The sequence below is a fragment of the Danio aesculapii genome, chromosome 8 (genome assembly GCF_903798145.1).
Source record: "Danio aesculapii chromosome 8, fDanAes4.1, whole genome shotgun sequence".
In the NCBI taxonomy this organism is placed as follows: domain Eukaryota; kingdom Metazoa; phylum Chordata; class Actinopteri; order Cypriniformes; family Danionidae; genus Danio; species Danio aesculapii.
In genome coordinates this window covers 19602318-19623333 of record NC_079442.1, presented here as the reverse complement: position 1 = coordinate 19623333, position 21016 = coordinate 19602318, and the positions used below count along the sequence as shown (strand labels likewise).

Here is a 21016-nt window from a genome sequence, read left to right as displayed (position 1 = left end):
TGACTGAAGTATCTGTCTTGAAGTATATGTCTTGAAATACTTGGTATGGGATCAGAAACCATAAAATTGTTATCGTCCATTCCTACTTCTGGCAAACTATCAAGTCAGCAGTCTACACCATTATTGTGTTTGTTTGCACGAAGAGATACCCTATATTTATACTGTTTGCATGGCAATTTAAATCAAACTTATAATGAAATATTCTAATAATCTGAAATTTTTTAAAAGGATAGTTAATAGAATTACGGATAATAATGAAAATGTACTCACTATTTACTCTCCCTTAAGCGGTTCCAAACCTTTCCACTGAAAAAGCTAAAAATCAGTAACCATTGACATCAATAGTAGATAAAACAAATCAATATGGAAGTGAGGGGTGAGTAAATGGTGACAGAAGTTTCAGCCTTGGGTGAACTATCCCCCTCATTTATTTTGATGCTATAAGCTATAATCATCGATCTTAAATGAAAATGCATCTATAAAAATAAAGTGTTTAAACTGTTAACTATTAGAACTCCGAACAATCAATCCAACTGGGTATTAATTACACATTTAAAATACAAGTTCATGTTTAGATTTTAAGTTAGAACGGAAATATATCATATATATGTATATACAGAACATGCAACATATATTTCGATATACACTTACCAGCCACTTCATTAGGTACACCTGTCCAACTGCTCATTAACACAAATTTCTAATCAGCCAATCACATGGCAGCAACTCAATGCATTTAGGTATGTAGACATGGGCTGTTTCTCAATTCCAAGAACGCAGAGAACAGACTTGCGTTCTTGTGGAGACCAGTCTTGCCAGGTGTCCTCAAAAGAACGAACTCGGGAGACCACGAGGGCAGAGAACGCGTCCTCTGAGAAATGAGATGCTGCATTCTTACTGATGGTCACATGACCTTCACGCGTTTTAAATGGTAAATTATTTAAACATTACAGCATTCATACGATTTTTTGTTTTTCCCCTTTTCAAAATATATACTATGCATAAAAACATTATAAATATACATTGCACAGTATAAATAAAACTGATTTTAATACGAATTTCAGCAAACAAACACGCTTAATGTGTTTATTCTTTTATTGAGATATTCATGGTAAGTTTTACTTTCACCGTTTAATTTAGGGAAACTCCTGAGATAAATAATTTTATATCTCTGAACTTTAATAATAAATCTAAATAAAATGCTGCGCTTCCACCTCCAGTCGCAATGACTTCTGGGACTTCTTGGAGTGAAAACATAGACTGAACTTGAGGCACTCATCGTGTCAACACCACAGCCTACCTAAGTATTGTTGCTGACCAAGTCCATCCCTTTATGACCACAGTGTACCCATCTTCTGATGGCTACTTCCAGCAGGATAACACGCCATATTGGATAAAGCATGAATCATCTCGGACTGGCTACTTGAACATGATAATGAGTTCACTGTACACAAATGGCCTCCAGTCACCAGATCTCAATTCAATAGAGCACTTTTGGGATGTGGTGGAACGGGAGATTCGCATCATGGATGTGCAGCCAACAAATCTGCAGCAACTGCATGATGCTATCATGTCAAAATAGACCAAAATCTCTAAGGAATATTTCCAGTACCTTGTTGAATCTATGCCATGAAGGATTAAGGCAGTTCTGAAGGCAAAAGTGGGTCCAACCTGGTACTAGTAATGTGTACTTAATAAAGTGGCCGGTGACACATATGACAGGATGACTGTGCCATGAACAGTATGAGGACCAGGAAAAATATCTAGGCACTCATTTGAGAACCAATCCTATAACAGTTATGTGGACCCCTGGTTATGACTCTAAAATATATAACATTTTATGTTATATAAAGTCATATATACAGTTTTTATTACATGCATTTTATTACATATATAAATTTTTTTATTATTTATTACATTACATCTTAAGTACTCAATTTGTAATTCAGGTACTTGAATCTTAACACAAACAATAACAATTTTACTTTTAACTATGTAAATGTAAATCAAATAAGACCTTTTGAATTGAAAAAAGTTTCAAAAGATTTAGAAACTTAAATGATACCATATTTTATGCATACATATCATTCATTTCTTAATTCATTGTTAAAGTATGTTCAATCATCTTGATAAACTTAATCTTTATTAGTTGAAAAATAGTAATTTATTAGAAAAATTAATCTTCAAAATATATTTGCATAAAATGTACAATTATTCTGCTTCTCTGGATTGTAAGCACATTATAAGTTACTGCTGTTAAATGACCTAAAATTATCATAAGTAACTTAAAATTGCTAAATTACTTTTAAAGGTAATTTACAAGTAATTTAATTAGAATAACTAGTGACTTTGTAACTAATTACACCCACCACTACATGTGGCACACCATTAGTTATCGGCTTCAAAATATACAGAGTTATTATTATTGGCCAAAACTTGCATACTGGAGCAAGAGACATTGTTAAAACGCACCTTGCGATGCTTGTGGAGCAGCAAACAGGATACTAGACTGGTAGACATGACAGCCATATTTGTAGTTGAGGCTAAATGAACAAAAAAAAAGCACACAAATCTTTTCCTCATGAATTAAACACAACTAAAGTGAAAGTGTTTGTTCTTTTACACTCAGCAAGTGTCAAACAGACTTACAGTAGATGAGATGAAGAGTCAGTGCGATAGTCTGCTGTCTATACGCAGGAGGGAGTTCAGGCATAACAGCGTCTGGGAGGAGCCAGGAAACATCCTTCTGGCTGAAGATGGAGTCCATCCTGACGAAATAAACGACCGCATTTCATTTTATTACAACATACTCTGTCTAATATATAGTTCAGAGGCGTACGCACTGTCACTCTCTAAAACACCTTCAGGACCTTGATCTCTGCATTAAATTTACATTACAGACCTCAGCAAAACCTCCTATGACTGTGTCACCTGACTATTCATTGTTCTCGTTCCCTAACGTGTTCGACAAAAGCCTTTACAACAATACATTATTATCAGCTGTCAAAATGCAAATGTCAAGTCCTGCAGGGCTGAGTCTTCATGATAAGGCCTCCCTGCTGCGGATCCTCCGTTTTAAAACATATAACGGCCCCTCAGGCGCTAGGAAGAGACCGGAGTGCAGATGAGAAGCTCTTTGTAGGTTTTCCAGAAGATTCCAGCGCATTACGAGCCAGTAATGGAATAAACTACTTCTTCCTGGCCTGCTTGAAAGGGAATGCAATGCAAAAACGTTTAATGCTTGTGGCTCTGGAGGTCTGATTCAGCAAACTGGAGACTTTGTCATTTCGAAGAAAGCAATATGTTGAACTGGCTGAAAATTGGACTGAAAGGTATCATCCATCATCTTCAACCCAGCTTCCTTGTCAGTATTTACTCTTTTTGTTCTTATTTTTCTTACCAGTTTTGCACGTCAGATAAACGACACAAACATGGATAAGAAATGGGGTGCGGGTCCTTAACTCTGGGGAAATCTGCAATGTTGTTAGAGTGCTGAGTATTTACCAGGACATTTCTTGGTGATCCCTTTTAGAATGCAAAAAAGTGGTTGCTAGGCTGTTCTGGACGGTTGTTAGGGTGTTGTGTGGTTGTTAAGATGGTTGCTAAGACATAGTTAGGTGGCTACTAGATCATTTTGGCTGGGTGTATGGTGTTCTGGGTGGTTGCTAAGACTTTGTTAGGTGGTTGCTAGGTCATTTTGGATGGCTGTTATGGTGTTCTGGGTGGTTGCTAAGACATTGTTAGGTTGTTGTGTGGTTGTTAAGATAATGCAAGGAGATTGGTAAACAGTTCTCTGCAGTTGATAGGACATTACCTGGTTGTTGCGAGTGTGCTTTGGGTGGTTACTAAGAAAGTGCTAGTGGGTTGCTGTTTAGATTTTAGGTCGCTGTTATGTTAAATGGTTGCTAAGACATTGCTAGGTGGTTACTAGATCATTCTGGCTGGGTTTTATTGTGTTCTGGGTGGTTGCTAAGACAATGTTAGGTGGTTGCTAGGTCATTTTGGGTGGCTGTTATGGTGTTCTGGGTGGTTGCCAAGACATTGTTAGGTTGTTAGGGTGTTGTGTGGCTGTTAAGATAATACAAGGAGGCTGTGAAAAAGTTCTCCGCAGTTGACAGGACATTACTGGTTGTTGCTAGTGTGCTCTGACTGGTTACTAAGAAAGTGATAGGGGTTGTTGTTTAGATTTTAGGCCGCTGTTATGTTAAATGGTTGCTAAGACATTGCTAGGTGGTTACTAGATCATTTTGGCTGGGTGTATGGTGTTCTGGGTGGTTGCTAAGATGTTGTTGGGTGGCTGCTTTTATAATGCTAAAATTGGCTGCTAGGCTGTTCTGGATGGATTTTAGAGGGCTGTGGTTACTAAAGAGATTTGTACAGTTGACAAGACAGATCATTGCTAGGGTGTTCTGGATGGTTGCTGAGAAAGTGCTATGGGGTTGCTGTTTAGGCGTTAGATGGTTTTTAGGTCGCTATTTTGTTAAGTGGTTGCTAAGACATCGCTATGTGGTTACTACTGTGGTTACATTTTTAGTGAATGTTATGGTACTATGGATGGTTGCAAGGAAATTTTGGGGGATTGTTATGGTGTGCTGGGTGGTTGCTAATATGTTTCTGGGTGGTTGCTTTTAAAATGGCTGCTAAGCTGGTCTGAATGGTTGTTATGGTGTTGTGTGGTTGCTACAATAATGCAAGAAAGTTGCTAAAAAGCAGCTGAAGCATTCCTATGTTGTTGTTAGGGTGTTCTTGGTGGTTGCTAAGAAAGAACTAGGTGGTTGGTGTTTAGATGCAAGGTAGGTCGCTTTTTAGGTCGCTATTATAATGTTAAGTGGTTGCTAAGGCATTGCTAGGGGAATGCTAGGTCCTTTTAGATAGTTTTTATGGTGTTCTGGGTGGTTGCTAAGACGTTCTGAATGGTTGTTAGGGTGTTGTGTGTTTGCTAAAATAATCCAAGGAAGTTGCTAAAGAGCAGTTGACAGGACATTCCTGTCATTGCTAGGGTGTTCTGGGTTGGTTGCTAAGTAGGTACTAGGGGGTTGGTGTTTAGATGTTGCTAGATGGTGTTGTTTATGTCACTATTATAATGTTAAGTGGCTTCTAAGACATAATTCATTTTGGACAGTTGTTATGATGTTCTGAGTGGTTGCTAAGACATTGCTAGGTGGTTGCTAGAACATTTTGTGTAGTTATGGTATGGCTGGGTGGTTGCTTTTAAAATGTTAAATGGCTGCTAAGCTGTTGTGAATGGTTGTTATGGCATTGCGTGGTTGCAAAGATAATGTAAGCAAGTTACAAGCAGTTGATGGCATTCCAATATTGTTGCTAGGGGGTTCTAGGTGGTTGCTAAGAAAGAACTAGGTGGTTGGTGTTTAGATGCTAGGTGTTTTTTTAGGTCACTATTATAATGTAAAGTGGTTGCTAAGGTATTGCTAGGTGCGCGCTAAGCTGTTTTTGGGTGGTTGCTATGGTGTTCTGGGTGGTTGGTAAGCCATTGCTAAGTGTTTGCTACATCCTTTCGTGTGGATGCTAAGTCATTTGGGGTGGTACTGAGTGGTTGCTAAGATGTTGCTGGGTTGTTGGTTTTATAATGCTAAAACTGGCTGCTAGGCTGTTCTGAATGGTTGTTATGGTGTTGTGTGGTTGCTGATAATGCAAAGAAGTGACAGTTCTGAGCAGTTGACAGGGCATTCCTATTTCATTGCTAGGGTGTTCTGGGTGGTTGCTAAGAAAGTACTAGGAGGTTAGTGTTTAGATGCTAGGTGGTTTTAGGTCACTATTATAATGTTAAGTGGCTGCTAAGACATTGCCAGGTGGTTGCTAGGTCATTTTGGAGGTTGTCATGTGGTTCTGGGTAGTTGCTAAAACATTGCTAGGTGGTTGCTAGGTCATTTTGGGTGGCTGTTATTTTGTTCTGGGTGGTTTCTTAGATGTTGCTGGGTGGTTGCTAGGTCATTTTGAGTGGCTGTTATGGTGTTTTGTGTGTTTCCTTAGATGTTGCTGGGTGGTTGCTAGGTCATTTTGGGAGGTTGTTACTGTGTTCTGGGGGCTGCAAACACTGGGGAAATCTAGAATGAAGGTTGCAGGATGGTTTGAAGCTCTTTTGTCTTTGACCATATGGGCTAACAGATGCTAGGGGAGAAGAGATGAGGGATGCAGGAACAGAGGTGTTGAAGAGACCTGTTGTGCACAATGGCGGTCATCAGCAGGTCCTGTAGGGGGCGCCCACCATCCACACGACACTTTCCACTCTCGCACATCTCCTGAGAGACAGAGAGAGAAAGAGAGAGAGAGAACGAGGGAGACTGTAAAAACTTTTCCAGTGTCTCTGCTTTGGCTGCATAAATTGAGATGTTGCATTAAGGCTGTGATTCTTCGCTGGTTTCGATTCAAGACCCAAAATTTGAAAAGCAATTGGCAGTTCTAAACACATTTAAATTCAAACATAAAATGTATTAGTTTAACATAAACTGCATACATCCAACAATGCAGCTTTCGATGATATAAATATGATATTTACTAATGCGAAACTGGAAGGACATTTATCAACATCAGTTCTGTCTGACGTACAGTATGAACAATTACTTGCAAATTCAAATATGCCCAGTATGTGCTCTTTGGGTCTTTATGCATACTGTAAATACAATCCAATATCTGTCATTCATTTAGTTAAGATTAATTAAACAATAGATTAGTTAAAAATGTATAATAATAAATAAATAAACTGAAATGTCTTGCTGTTATTAGATGGATAACTTTAATTGCTTCAAAGAACTCTCTACACTGGGGGAATTTTTTTTTTTTAAATGAGAATTATATCTAGATTTTGACTATGCTAATATATTTTATTTTGTATATTGTTTGCATTTTTGTCCTATTCATTTTATTTGTTCTACAAGTATTGTTTTGTTTATTTTATTATGGACAAAAAGCTATTTTAAACCAAATAAAAAACAAATTAAGTTAAATAAAAAAAAAAAGTTCATTCATTTTCCTTCGGCTTAGTCCCTTTATTCATCAGAGGTCGCCACAGTGGAATGAACCGCCAACTTATCCAGCATATGTTTTACGCAACCCAGTACTGGAAAAAATCCATACACACTCAATTGCACACTTTTACTGTGTTCACACTAGACGTGGAAAGCACGGATAAATCGCGCTCTTCTCACGTGTCAAATTCGCTTCACAATAAATGCTGAAGGCTGAATAACAGCGTTGATTCGTTTGGAGCTGTGTCTGTGTCCACTAGATCCTTTCAGAGGTGCACCCAGCACCCACCCAACACACACCTCTAGAAACTTAACTTCGATGACGGAAGCTTTCAGCAGATTTTCGCAGATTTTTAGCCCATCATTGATAAATCACTATTTATTTACTTGTGAAAATGTGTGTAAATTTATATTTATTTACTTTTTTAATTAATTTCAATAATACTATTGACTGATATGCAATTGTTCATATGATTTACTTAAAATACAGCTTGTAAAATAGAGAGATATTATATGAGAAAATGCTTTGTTTGCCAAATAAGTGGCATAATCTAAATGTATTTTCGTTGTAAACATTAAATAAAAGTTAAAAGGGTGTTACTTTTTATTTCCTAGATAAAATTTATAGTTATGATACTCCCAAAATCATTTTGCATAAATTTGCAGTTTTGCAGTTCATTTTTTATAATATTCTGTGCAGAAATAGCTAAAAATGTCAGCAGTTTCTGTCTGGCTCTAGTCATAAGCAAGCCCCTACAAGAGAAAGCTCCTTATTGGTTAACGTGGCATAAATGTCCGCTTAAGATCAGATTTTCCAACTCGAGCGATTCATGCGTTAAGCACATCAACCGCGCAAAACACTCAACTCATGCCACTCGATTCGCGCTGCTTCATTTGTGCGAATCGCCTCATTTGCGCGTATCATGCCGCAGGACGTCTATTTACGTCCACAGGATATGTTGAGACGATTATTTTATGCTTTGCTTACACCCCTTAAAATGGTCTATACCACATGTTTTTGGACTGTGGGGGAAACCGGAGCACCCGGAGGAAACCCACGCGAACATGATGAGAACACACAGAAATGCCAACTGAGCCAGCTGGGACTCTGGAACCAATGACCTTCTTGCTGTGAGGTGACAGTGCTAACCACTGAGTCAGCGTGTCGCCAGCTTTTAAATAAATATACTGTTCAGAAGTTTTGGCTTAAGTTAGCCCCCCATTTTTCAGGACATTTCTCTTTTTTAAAGTTTACATTTTTTGGCCTAAACAAACTTAGTTTGACAAACTACATATAATATGCATACAGTATATGACCTAGAACGATATAATATTAAGTTTGAACTCAAAATGTGGGGGTTAAAGTTAAGGGGTTTAATATTTTATCATGTTTTTTTTTTTTCATTTAATAAGTCTCTTCATTCTGATCAAGGTTTTATTTATTTATTTATTTATTTTTATTTCTGAACTGCATTGTAGTTAAATATTTTTTTTTTAAATATGTTCTTAAATTTTATATAAATATATTTATTTTAAAAGTTCTTCATTTGATGACAAAGCTAATGATGTTTTTTTGGAAACCATGATGCATATTTTGAAGATATTTTAAAGATTGTTTGAAGTTATTGAAGTAAGAGTTAGTTTGAAACACAAATACTTTGTATTCATTTGTATTAACATTGTAATAATTAAATTACTTTCATAAAACACATTTTCTTTCTGTCAAAAAACAAACACACATATAAACAGAAGATCTGACTGATCCCTTAATATTTAAATGGTATTTTTAAGTATTTGAAAAGTAAAGTATTTTATGAAGCAAGCAAGAATGTCACTGGGTCAAGTCTTTGCCTGGCCAAGTTGACATTTATGTATGGAGTTTACATGTTCAAACTCACCTCTCGCCATACAACAGGAGGGAACCCCAGGCTTGATGATCTCATGAGCTCTGGGGTCCATTCTTCGTACCTCATGTAAATGATCTAAGATGATTTGGCAGATCCTGGATCTTTTAATTAACTGATCTCTGGCTAATTTGGTTCTTCAGACAAGTTTGCGAATCAGGTTAAAATGTCTGGATGAACTGATCTGAGATCTCTGCGTGTGTTGTGAAGGACAGAACAATCGATCCTTGAAATCATGATCAGCAATGCAACAATTGGCTGGTGACACAGCAGCATAATGACATCATCTAATGAATATTCAATTGTCCATGTGAGCAAAATTACATAAAATTCGCAGTAAACGGTTTGTTAAATATAATTCGCAATAACTTTACAAATTTGTCGTGAGCTGCAGGCTTTACACTTTCATGTGTCAAGAGTATTTAGCAGTTTATTTAGTTTTACAGTTAGAGTGATTTTTTTTTTTATTATAGTAGCCATAGTAGTATTATAGTAGCTGGTTTCTTGATCAGTGTAAAGAATAACTGGATGTTTAAGTAAATTTTGCATAACAAAAGCATTTTGATATTAGTAAAGGTGTCTGCAACTTTTGTGAAGCATCAAATCACCGTCATATTAACTGTCAAAACATGTTCATGACTGCATAATCATACACAAATTGTACTGAAGCGATTGTACCCGTTTGTATCTAAAAAGTTAATATCAATAAACTTTCACTTTGAATCACCAGGTGGCAGTCTTTGTACTTTTATTTCGAAGTGCATATTGCATAAGTTTTATTAATATTTTTAACTTTATATATATATATATATATATATATATATATAGTTAAAAATATATTTACTATTTTTCCAAGTGTATATAACTACTACTGTAAGAAAAAATCAGAATTGGGAACATACTTTCAGTATTATCTTTGCTTGAAGTGACCCGATCTAATCCTGTTTATATGAACTGAGCCTGCTCCAGAGCAGGTTTGAGCTACCAGAACTGTTGCTATGACAACAACTCTCGGATCAGTTTTGAATAACGAAACGATCCTGGATTGTGTCAAATCGTCAAAAACTAAACCCAGCTAACTGAGTAATCCACATACGAAGAACAGACCCCAGGGCTCTCTCCGGGGACAGCATGCCAAACACGCACTATTTTATAATTTTTTTTTAAAGATTTATTTTTGTCCTTCTTTGCCTTTATTAGATGGGAACGTATTTAGACAGGAAGCGAAGCTGGAGAGAGAGAAGGGGGTAGGGTAGGGAAATGTCCTTGAGCCGGGATTCGAACTCGGGACACCCTGGCATGCTACTGCACCATATGTCGACGCACTAACCACTAGGTTACTGCGCCGACCCAAACACGCTCTATAATCAATCATCAGCTGAGAGTGAACTCTTGAAAAGGCTATATTCCCAATTCCCGCAATGTTTTAATGCTTTTAATATTTAATTTTATTTCAAAGAATACCATATTTTCAAATCAAACGGCACATTTTATTAGGTTTTAAAATGGATACTGAGACACATAAAATTTGTGGAAAAATATTAAGAAATTTTAGGCAATACCAATTACATTGTAAAAGAAATTTTTTAATTATGCCTTATTTACCAAGCAAATAATAAATCTGTGCATCAACAAAACATTCGGCTCCGTTTCAAGTTCATAAACCAGTTTGTTTTGTTTCTCCTTACTGAGCATAATTACATGGCTAGATGCATATTGTTGTTTGCGTCTCACCATTATTTTCTTTGCTTTCTGCCACCCTACTCTTACGGCCACCCACTGCCCAAGAACCATTGTGTTAATGCTCTGCATTTGTAAGAAATGATTATTTTTCATCTGCTACACTGTATGGATGAGCGAGCTCGTGTGTGCTCGTGTGTGACTCATACCTTCAGAGAGAAAGCCTGTGCGAAATGGATCCTAACACTTCCTCTGTGACCACACTTCAGCAGGGAGAGCGCAAACCCCAGAGCAGACATAACGCCGGCCTGCAGACCACACAAACAAATGAGAAAACACTCACAAACAATGGTGCACACACTCAAAGCGCTGCCACTCGCCAGCTGATGAAATGACTTGGATCTAATTCGAGAAAACTATTCCCATCTTTTTTTTCCGGCGCTCTAATGGTGAAGAGCCATTAGAGGAGAAATTAGTGGCTGTAATCACTATAATAACTGGCGTCTATTTGAGACGGATGCACACAATAATATGGATTTCTCAGAGCCCTTTATCTTTCCGTTCTTCCCTAAATGTGAGACAGAAAGCTTTAAGCCGTGTCTATTCACCGCTGCTTATTTGGAAGACGCATCTCACAATCTGCATATTAAAAATCAAATCAAAATGAAAAAACACACAAGCGGTTGATTTTAATTATTCAATTCAATTCAATTCACCTTTATTTGTATAGCGCTTATACAATGTAGATTGTGTCAAAGCAGCTTCACATAAAAGGTCACAGTAAATAGGAACAGTGTAGTTCAGTTTGTAGTGTTTAAGTTCAGTTCAGTTATCTGATTATTGCTGCTTATTAGTGTGTAATGAATCAGCTCGCCACAGGAATTAGAAATATAAAATTACACAACTGCAATTCCAGTGCAACTTCTAAGTGATTTAGACCTCATTGCTGTAGGGTTGCTACTATACATATACATAGTTCAGAGTTCAGATGCAAAAGCAGCTAAACACTACTTCCGCCAAAAATGAGCTAATGACATTGAGTGAATGCTTTAGGCATGTAGTACACAATCAACAAATAGATTTGCTTCAAATCATCTATAATTGCAGCATCAGCACATTCAGAAATAACAGTTTGTATGCAAAAGCTTCTTAACGCCACTTGCCTTTGACAGCAAAAGCCGCTATATCCCGAGAACCAATCAGAAGGCAAGAATCTAATCAGGTTAAATGATTCGAATCCGAAACTTAAGTTAAATGTGCTTTATAAATAAACTTTACTTTCAATCTTAGTTTAGCAGGTTTTTAATTGAAGGGATAGTTCACCCAAACACTCATCATTTAATCTCCCTGATATAGTTGTAAACATTGAGTTTCTTTCTTCAGGTGAACACAAAAGAAGATATTTTGAAGAAGGCTGGTTGCTGACTCATCAACTTTGAACGTAAGAAAAAATAAAATACAAATTTTTTACATGCATTCTCCATTTTTTTCCCCAAAATATCTTGTGTTCAACAAAAGAATTGAACTTGCACAGGTTTAAAACAGATGACGGATGAGTAAATGATGACAGAATTGTAGAATAGCTTAAGTTAAGTCTTGGCAAGATCACTTTAGCATAGATGTAGGCTTATGTTTATTTTATAATCATTCCAATATGTCCTGGGACATATTGGGAGAGCAAATGCTATGACTGCTATGAAGTTTTTACTTACTTCAAGAAAGATGTTCCCTACAGTTCTGTGAACATTCAAATCCTGTAGGCCGATACACAGTGGTAAGCATGCAACGAGATAATTAAACTGGCACCAAGTATGTAAATATGTGCCTAAAAGCGCAAAAACGTGTCAAAGAACCTACTGAGGCAACACTGCCCAAGTCCTATGGAGGAACTCTGCTGTACTGAAAAAAAGAGAAGTAATGTTGACAGTGAAATATCTTTACATTCATTCTGTGTATTGTTTATTGTCAATAAATTTAGTAGAATCATGTGCATATGTATAAACAGACGCCTCATTAACTGGCATTTCTGTGTGGGTGCTTCAAGTAAGTCATCTATAACATTAGGCTCATCAAAAGCTGCTCAGTAAACAATCGAGTAGCAAGTTGACCATGCAATGTTGTGGCATCTTGGACAACTTGTTTATTTTTACTGTTAATGCCGGCAGGAGCACATTTAAACAATGCAGTTTAACACCAGCATACTGCTCTAACATTGAATGTGTGTCATGGTTAAGAATAATCCACACAGTGGCATAAGCTGAACTATTTTGAAACTTGACCGCAGCACATGTGTAGGAACAGCTGACGGTGAACATAGCAACGACAAACGGAAGAGGATCGTGAGCTCACAAACGCATTTTAATCTGTAAACAAAACGTGACGTGTTGCGTTTTCAACGTGGCTTTAAATGCGATATGAGAATATAAAGAGTTAACCAGATACAGTACAAGCCACATGGAGTGGTTACAAGTTACAAAACACAATTAAATACATAATTTGCAAGTTATAGAAAATAAGAGGCAACCATTTTAAACGCACTTGTTCCATGAACTGTGTACTGTAAAGTTCCTGTCAAGCTCTGACAATAGTCTTTTCTGATCCATCCTTTAACAAACGGCAAGCGAATCCACCGTTGTAAGCGTGTAGATTGCTGAAGCACTCATCAGAAAAATGACAGCAACACAGCACAAGGCTGGGGCTATAATTCTGAGGTATTTTTGCAAAAATAAACTTCAACAACTGACTCTTCACAGCGTCATCTTTGGGTAGGGAAACTACAACACTACCTTCCCCTCACACTTCAGAGCACAGCGTCTTCAGAACATGATTTAACCAGGATCTGCTACAGTGTTTGTCTTCCTCTTTTTCTTTCTACATTGTTTATGGGTGGGGTTTCCATTTTCCCGGGTCTGCGCACGCAACAAATGGGTGGGGTTTGAGTTCCGTTTTAACGTCAAGCTGACACAGCTAAAGATTAGTTACCCCATGATTCATTTGAACCACTCTGAGTAGACTCTTTTATAGATTAATCAATAGTTTTAAACATGGCGCACTTTCAGATTAAAGCCTCAGCTGGATGTTTCACTTTACTTAGAGCTGAGTTACACACTGCATGGAAGGTCATTTTCAAAAACCCATAATAGGGGCTCTTTAATAATGCTGCTGCCATGAACAATTTTATGAAAACAGTCCAATCAAACTATCATAAAAGTTTACAAATATGCAAGAGTGTGATAGCAAGGGCATGAAGTTGCAAATATTTGAGTCTACAGTATATAACCTCAGATAAATGTTTCTTCTAAACATTTATGGCCTTTTGTGACCTCTCTACTGGATTCTTGGCTCAATCCTTGCTTCCAAAACTTCCACATCACTGATAATCTTGGGTTTTCACATTGCTACTGCTTTCTTTCTGCTAAAATATGAAAACCTGGAGACTGAACGGGCCAAAAAAAGTATATGATGATGCCTGAACAAAGCTTCAGTGGGCTTTGGATTTAATCTTTGTGGAGACCTTGTATGAGAATAATTATATTTGTGTGGTTGTTAGGGTGTTCTGGATGGTTGCTAGGACAATGCAAGATAGTGGCTGGGATTTTCTTTGTTGCTGCTGGGGGTTGTAATGACGTTACTACTTTGTCAGCAGGGTGTTTTGTGTGGTTTCTAGAGTGTTTAATATTGGGTGTTGGGGGCCTGGATATGTCTAGGTTGTTTTGAGTGGTTGCTAAAAAAGTGTTGGGGTGCTTTGTGGTAGCTAGGATAATGATGGCTGTTTGCTAGAGAATTCCTAAGGTGCTCACTAAAGTGTTTTGAGTACATAGTAGGTAGGTATGCACAAAAAAAAAATTTAGGCTGCTGAAAATTATTGGCGGAAAATGCCATTTCCAGTTTTTGGCTGAATGAGGAAAAGACACAAAAGTCTGAGCTAAAAATGGTTATGCTGAAACTCTTTCATTTGATTGCACCATGCAACAGCTGGATTGTTGCTGTGTTGAACAAAATGCAAAAGCAGCAGAGCAAGGGCTCTTCTTTGTTCTGTTTTGTTTTAAGGAGGATAACATCAATGCTTAATAGCTCAATATTCCAATTCAATAGCTAACAGGGCATTTCTTTCCTGCTGCTAAAAATATAGCACTGTGTTAACATGTCAACAATGGTATAACAATGCCTTCTGATTAGGGCCAGACAAAATCTGCAGACATTTTGTGATATTTCTGCTGAGAATTTTGTTAATAATCTGCAGATTTATCCGGAATGATTTTGGGAGTATCATAACTAAAAACTTATATATAATAAAAAATATATATGAAATAAAAATAATGCCTTTTAACTTATTTAATGTTTACTATGCAAATCCAATTAAATCCACTTTATTTAGTAAACAAAGCAAGTCTTTCATATAATATATCTACTAAAAGACAGACAATATTACTTTACAAAATGTTATGTAAATAAATCATATCAATATTTTCATATTAGTCAATATTATTACTGAAATTAATAAAAAAAACTGAATAACTATAAACTTCCACACATTTACTCAAGTAAATATACAGCATTTATGATAGGCTAAAAATCTGCAGAAATCTGCGAAATTCTGTGCATGCAGATTCCATGTGGGCCTACTCCTGACTCATTTACCGTCAATAAAACGTCTTTATTTTTTGGCTTGTATTTTTTTAAGTCAGTATAATACAAGTTAAATTTGAAAAGCTTTAGTTATATTATTTAATAAAGGTCGGACATACCAAGCAGATGATCAGTCGTTGGGCTTTGTCAGGCTCTTAGTTTGGCTAGTTGGTTTGGTGTGTTCCACACATCATTGGGTTAACGTCAAGTCAAAAAGAAACACAAAGAAGCCAGCTATAATTTTGCTACATTTTTGCATTTTTTTGCCAAGAATAGGAATTATTAGCTTATCAGACATATTTGCATGAGCTAATCTCTCCATGGTGAGTGAAAATTACACTGATTATGGTACCAAACGCTGCTTTGTTTATGCTTTGTCTGTGCACACTTTATCTTTATCTGTTTCCCTTTGTGAAATGAGAAAAACAGACTGCTGCCCTTGGAAGGTGTGGACAGAAATCTCCTTTCATGCAGGTTCAGAAGGTTCCCTCTCGTGTCAGTCAACTGGCATTGATTTGGTGTGTTCACTCACTGCATTTTGGTCCAGACGATTTTAGACAGACACCCTCACTAGCCACTTTGGCTGGTCGAAAATAATTTCAAAATTGCCAGTGCTGGCTCATCACTAAAGATTAGAACTTTAGTTTAGATTAGATCGTTTGTCAATATGCGTGCAAATGTGATCTTAGAATTGAGAAGCAGCTCGACTGATGAAAGAAAGCAGGTGAATACCGAATGAGCACGCGCATGAAGAGACCAGCTATTCTCACTGACAAGAGCTTTAGTGTTGTGCGCACAGCTGATGCGAAACGCGCGATTGTTTAAAAGCTCCCGTGTCCTGTTTCCTTGCGACAAGCAACTCTGCCTGGAAATGCAACTGATGCGATTGTTTCTCTTTGAAATAAATTGGGAAAAAAATGGTGGTCGTGCATCCACAGTCCTGCTGCTTTCCAGAGATTTTAAAGCTTTTGCTTTAACCATTCTTTAAATTGATTATTAATGAGCCTAATGTTTACTGTTAACCACGATTATCATTTCATTATCACACATAGAATGTTTTCTTTTGCCCACAGTTATTTTTGTTAATATGGTTTAATTATGATTTACAATAACATTGCTCTAACAGGAGATTAACTCTTCATTTATATATAGATAACTGGTAATCTGAGACCTTTAGTCTGAACAAACACAACACAAAAAAGTTAAATGAACGAGGAGGACATATGTGGACATAACACAATTTAAATCATGTAAAATTTCAAGTCACTTTAGCATGCCAACGTCAAATTTATGCATATAAACATTATTTTCCCAACGACAAAATTGTGGCTAGTGAAAATGGTGAGTGGCTAGTAACATTGGAAAACTACTAGCCACAGTGGCTGGGGATCAAAGAAGTTAATGTCCTAATTATAACAATATCAACAGCAGCACTTGTGCACAATATGCAGCTGATTCAGTCGTTGCCTAGTGTCAAGACAGTGCTTCTTTTTTTCTTTTTCACAGTCAAAAGCCAGTGTGCTGCGCATCGCATTTTTGGAACATAAGTGCGTTCCGTGTGATCGACCCCTTACACTGCAAGTAGGTCTGGTGACCCTTAAGTAGGAGAGACTTAAAACGCAAGTAGGCTGGATTTAAGGTTGGTGTAGGTGTAGCAGACATTAATAAAACATCAGGTTACCGTGAGGTTCGGTTTAGGATTGCGGTAGGTGCAGACGTCAATAAAACACAATGGGTTTGACTCTGTGTCACGTACAAGACATAACAAATGAAAACTCCAGGGGCCTCATGTACAAAGACTTGCGTTGAATTTATACTAAAACATTGCGTACGGACAAAGCTGTAAATATGCGTATGCAGTAAAAAAAAAAAATCAGATGTATGCAAAGGCAGCGCCACCAGCATTTCAGCTGCCCAATAGCCCACTCTAAAACTGACTGTGTGCCTGCCACCTTGGAGCCTCATCCCAACCATGCTGTTTGTGAAGATGAATTAATCATGGGTTGACCAAAGCCACCTTGCTACAATATTTGTGAAGCGCATTTGAGCATCACATATTATTTGCACATTTATTGAATGGAAATGTTTCCGATTCACGTATGCAAATTCGTCTTTAGATGGCGCCTTTATAGCAATGTGCGTACAGTCAATCGCTCCGATTACATTGGGAAGACTGGCGATCGCTGCAAATTGCACTTGGAATTATAAGGTATAAGGTTTGGAAACCTTATATACCTGCTAGACATGCGGATGATCCCCTCTCATACAGCTGGCATAGCACAGCTTAAAGATACTTTGTATTGTGCAATTTAACAAATCGCCTCTAGGAGTCGCCAATGGAAATAAAACAAACTCACACAAGAAATACACGTACGCCAGACATGAAGTGGGCGTGGACCAACTCACATTCTCAAGTTAATTTCATCGTTAGTAAATCCAAACGTGAGCGTGAAATCTGCCGTACGCAAGGTTGTGCGCTTACGCAGCGTTGATACATGAGGCCCCAGGTTTGTACAGCCCACTTGGAGCTTGCTCTGACGTTCGTTTATAGCCTTCTTAAAACAGTGGTTTTCCTTGATGCAAATTGTTTAGTATCAGCTCATCTTTTAAAACTATGTATGGTTGCTGAAGTGTTCTGGTTGGTTCTTGGTATAACTCTAGGTGGTATCCAGAGTGTTTTGTGAATATGCTAATACATTGTTCAATTGTTGCATGCAGTGAACGTTCCCAAGACAAATCTAATCGTTTGATGAGGCATTCTAGGTGGTTAACCTAACAGTAGATAATAGAATTTAAATGAAGAGCTTTTCTAAGTTGATTTTACAAAAGATGCTAGAAACAGTTGATTCCATAATATATGTTTTTCCAACTATGGAAGTCGATGGTTACTACCCGTTTCTAACATTCTTCGAAATATCTTTTATGTTCCACAGAAAACAAAACTCATATCTGTTTGGAATCACTTGTGAAAGAGTCAAAAGTGAGTACGTTTTCATTTTTGGGTGTACTATCTCTTTAAGGCCGTTTTATTACTATCTATCAGATTTAAAAAAATGTTTGCAAAAGCAATAACACACTATCAAAACCAAGCTACACGCAAGACTGAGTTTAATACTGGAGTTAAAGAGTTTTGACAAATGCTTCCAAAGTCTATGATTACAGTACTGCCATTATGAGCAAAATCATCATGTCTGCCTTTGTGAGAAGAATGTGAATCTACTTCAGTTTGTAATTTGTTTATGGGTTTGTTAATAGCCCTGTGTGCAGAAGCTGACAGTCATTATGGAATGGTGTGTACTGCAAATATTAAGGTCGTCACCTGTGAACGTATAACGTGGCGTGGCAGGCAATCATAGGAAATGCCCACTGGCACAATGCAAACATCGGGCACTAGACCGTCACTGATGGCCTGATGTACACGCGCCAACCACTGCCCGCTGTGACCTTCGGCTGCAGAGATGCCCAAGCAGAGAGCGGCGCCCTCTCGTAACAGCTCACCAACGAACTGTGGAGTGGAACAGAAGAGGAGAAATGATGAATAAAAAATGTTTGTAGGGAAAATTGAGCGGCTGGACAGTTTTATGATGAGGAAGAGACGTGAAGCAGAAAAAAAAATTAACTCTATATCTGCAAATCAGACCAATAAAATGAACTGGAAGTCTGGCGTACATTTGAGTGAAGTGTCAGAGAGGAGAGGAGAGACATAAAAGTAGCAAGCAGGCACTTCTGTAGAATCAAATGAGACTTTTCTAGAGCTCGGAGAAAGTGTTATGATGATTCTGCCATCATTTTACTCACCCTCATGTCTTTTTAAACCCATATGGCTCAGCCAGGGATTGTCAAGCTAATCCAAAATGGACAAAAATAATAAATGAAATAAAAATCATGCCAAATATTCTGAGTAATCTTTCTGTGAGGAGCATAACTTTTGAGTTATTTCACCCTAGCTTTAGAATTATAATAATTTGGGAGCATATTTAAATAGTTTTAGTGTTATTAAAGTATTTACTGTATGTAACCACACTTCAGTACAGTTTATTTGTTTGACATTAAGTAGTATAATCACTACCATTATCTTTAAGCAATGCAGTAATTAATAAACATACATTCTTATTGTTCATGTTAGTTCCGTTCAATTAAAAAAAAACATTAACTTGATGCTAAAAATCTAATTTTGTTTCAATTAATGCTGATTTATTTAATATTTACCTCAATTAAATTAAATTATATTATTTAATTGAGGATTTAGAAGTACTTTTTATGTTAATTGATGTTAACAAGTGGAACTTTGTGCAGTGTCACCCAAATATAGCTTGTAATTTTTGTTTGCTTGATTTGTGTTATAGAATTCTACTTAAATGTTAGTTTTAGTGATTGTATTGCTTAAACTTCAAACTTTATTTTACTGTGCAGTTCCAGTCCAGCTAACTCACTGGAGTGATTGGATTATTTTTATGATGGATGAATGGAGCCTTAAAAACTGACTGTGGCAATTCATTTTAGGCAAACGAAAGTCATATATACCTGCACCATGAGGGGAAGTAAATCATGGGCTAGTTTTAATCTATTTTGAACTATTGCTTTAACAAAATCCTAAAAAAAAATACTCTGAATGATAAAAATCTATTAGTAAATTAATTTTGTGAGTCTTAAAATGAAAACTCAGATGAACTTCAGTTTACAGGTGAATAAAAGCAAGCATATGTTGAATTTGGTTTTCAGCAAGTGATTGTCACTTCCGATGACATGAAGGCCCAATCCCAGTTCTACCCCTACCCCTCGTTTCGCGTGTTTACGTGAAGGGGTAGGAGTGTCCCAATTCCCTTTAGCTTGAAGGCGTAGGCCTAAGGAGAAGGTCTAGATACCCCTCGAAACAGAGATTTTTCAGGAGCACACTCGAAATCAAGGGGTGAGACAATTTCCCAGAATACACCATCTACAATGCCAGCATGGGTGCAGTTAGGAGATGCACAAATTAGTATTTTTTGACATTATTGCAAGTATTGTAACAAACAAGCGCATGTTTTTATACATTCATAACGGCGTTCGTGTTTTACGGTCATGCTAAAATAAAAAAAATAAAAACGCTAAATTTCACCATCTATAATTCCTAAGAATAACTAATGTAAAGTACTTTAACATCTGTCACTCGATGACACTGGAATACCCTGTCAGAAAAGTCTAGTGGCTGGGAATGAGCTTTTTACAGTGTCTGCCATAATGTTAATGTTGTTTTTGTGTGTTTACATAGATGAATATTGTCATGGTATAAATGCACAGTACAGTTAAGGCAAGGCAAGGCAAGGCAAGGCAAGGCAAGGCAAGTTTATTTATATAGCACATTTCATACACAGTGGCAATTCAAAGTGCTTTACATAAATAGGAATAAAAGAAACAATTATAAGAGAAATAAAAACAAACAGAATAAAAATAAAATAAAATAAAAGCTGATAAAATGTGTTATAAAAGAGTTAAAAAGAAGAGAAAAACATAGTAGTTCGATCTGTCGGACGTAGCACAGTGCTCATTCAGTAAAGGCACAGCTAAACAGATGTGTTTTCAGTCTTGATTTGAATGTGCCTAATGTTGGAGCACATCTGATCATTTCTGGAAGCTGATTCCAGCAGCGAGGGGCGTAGTGGCTGAAAGCCGATTCACCCTGCTTTGACTGAACTCTTGGGATTTCTAATCTATTTGATCCTAAAGATCTGAGTGATCTGTTAGGTTTGTATTCAGTGAGCATATCTATAATGTATTGAGGTCCTAGGCCATTTAGTGATTTATAGACCAGTAATAATACTTTAAAATCTATTCTAA

General features: G+C 37.0%; 1 protein-coding gene across 1 annotated transcript in view; it reads right to left on the bottom strand.

The window, feature by feature from the left end:
- The window catches only part of gpat2 (glycerol-3-phosphate acyltransferase 2, mitochondrial), a 119801-nt gene that overhangs the window by 32920 nt on the left and 65865 nt on the right, over positions 1 to 21016 (bottom strand). Inside the window, exons 9-13 of the mRNA XM_056463377.1 lie at positions 18519 to 18704; positions 10780 to 10878; positions 6178 to 6260; positions 2650 to 2768; positions 2473 to 2543 (exon numbers count right to left, since the gene is read on the bottom strand). Of these exons, the coding sequence (XP_056319352.1) occupies positions 2473 to 2543; positions 2650 to 2768; positions 6178 to 6260; positions 10780 to 10878; positions 18519 to 18704 (558 nt within the window). The remainder of the gene's footprint in view (positions 1 to 2472; positions 2544 to 2649; positions 2769 to 6177; positions 6261 to 10779; positions 10879 to 18518; positions 18705 to 21016) is intronic.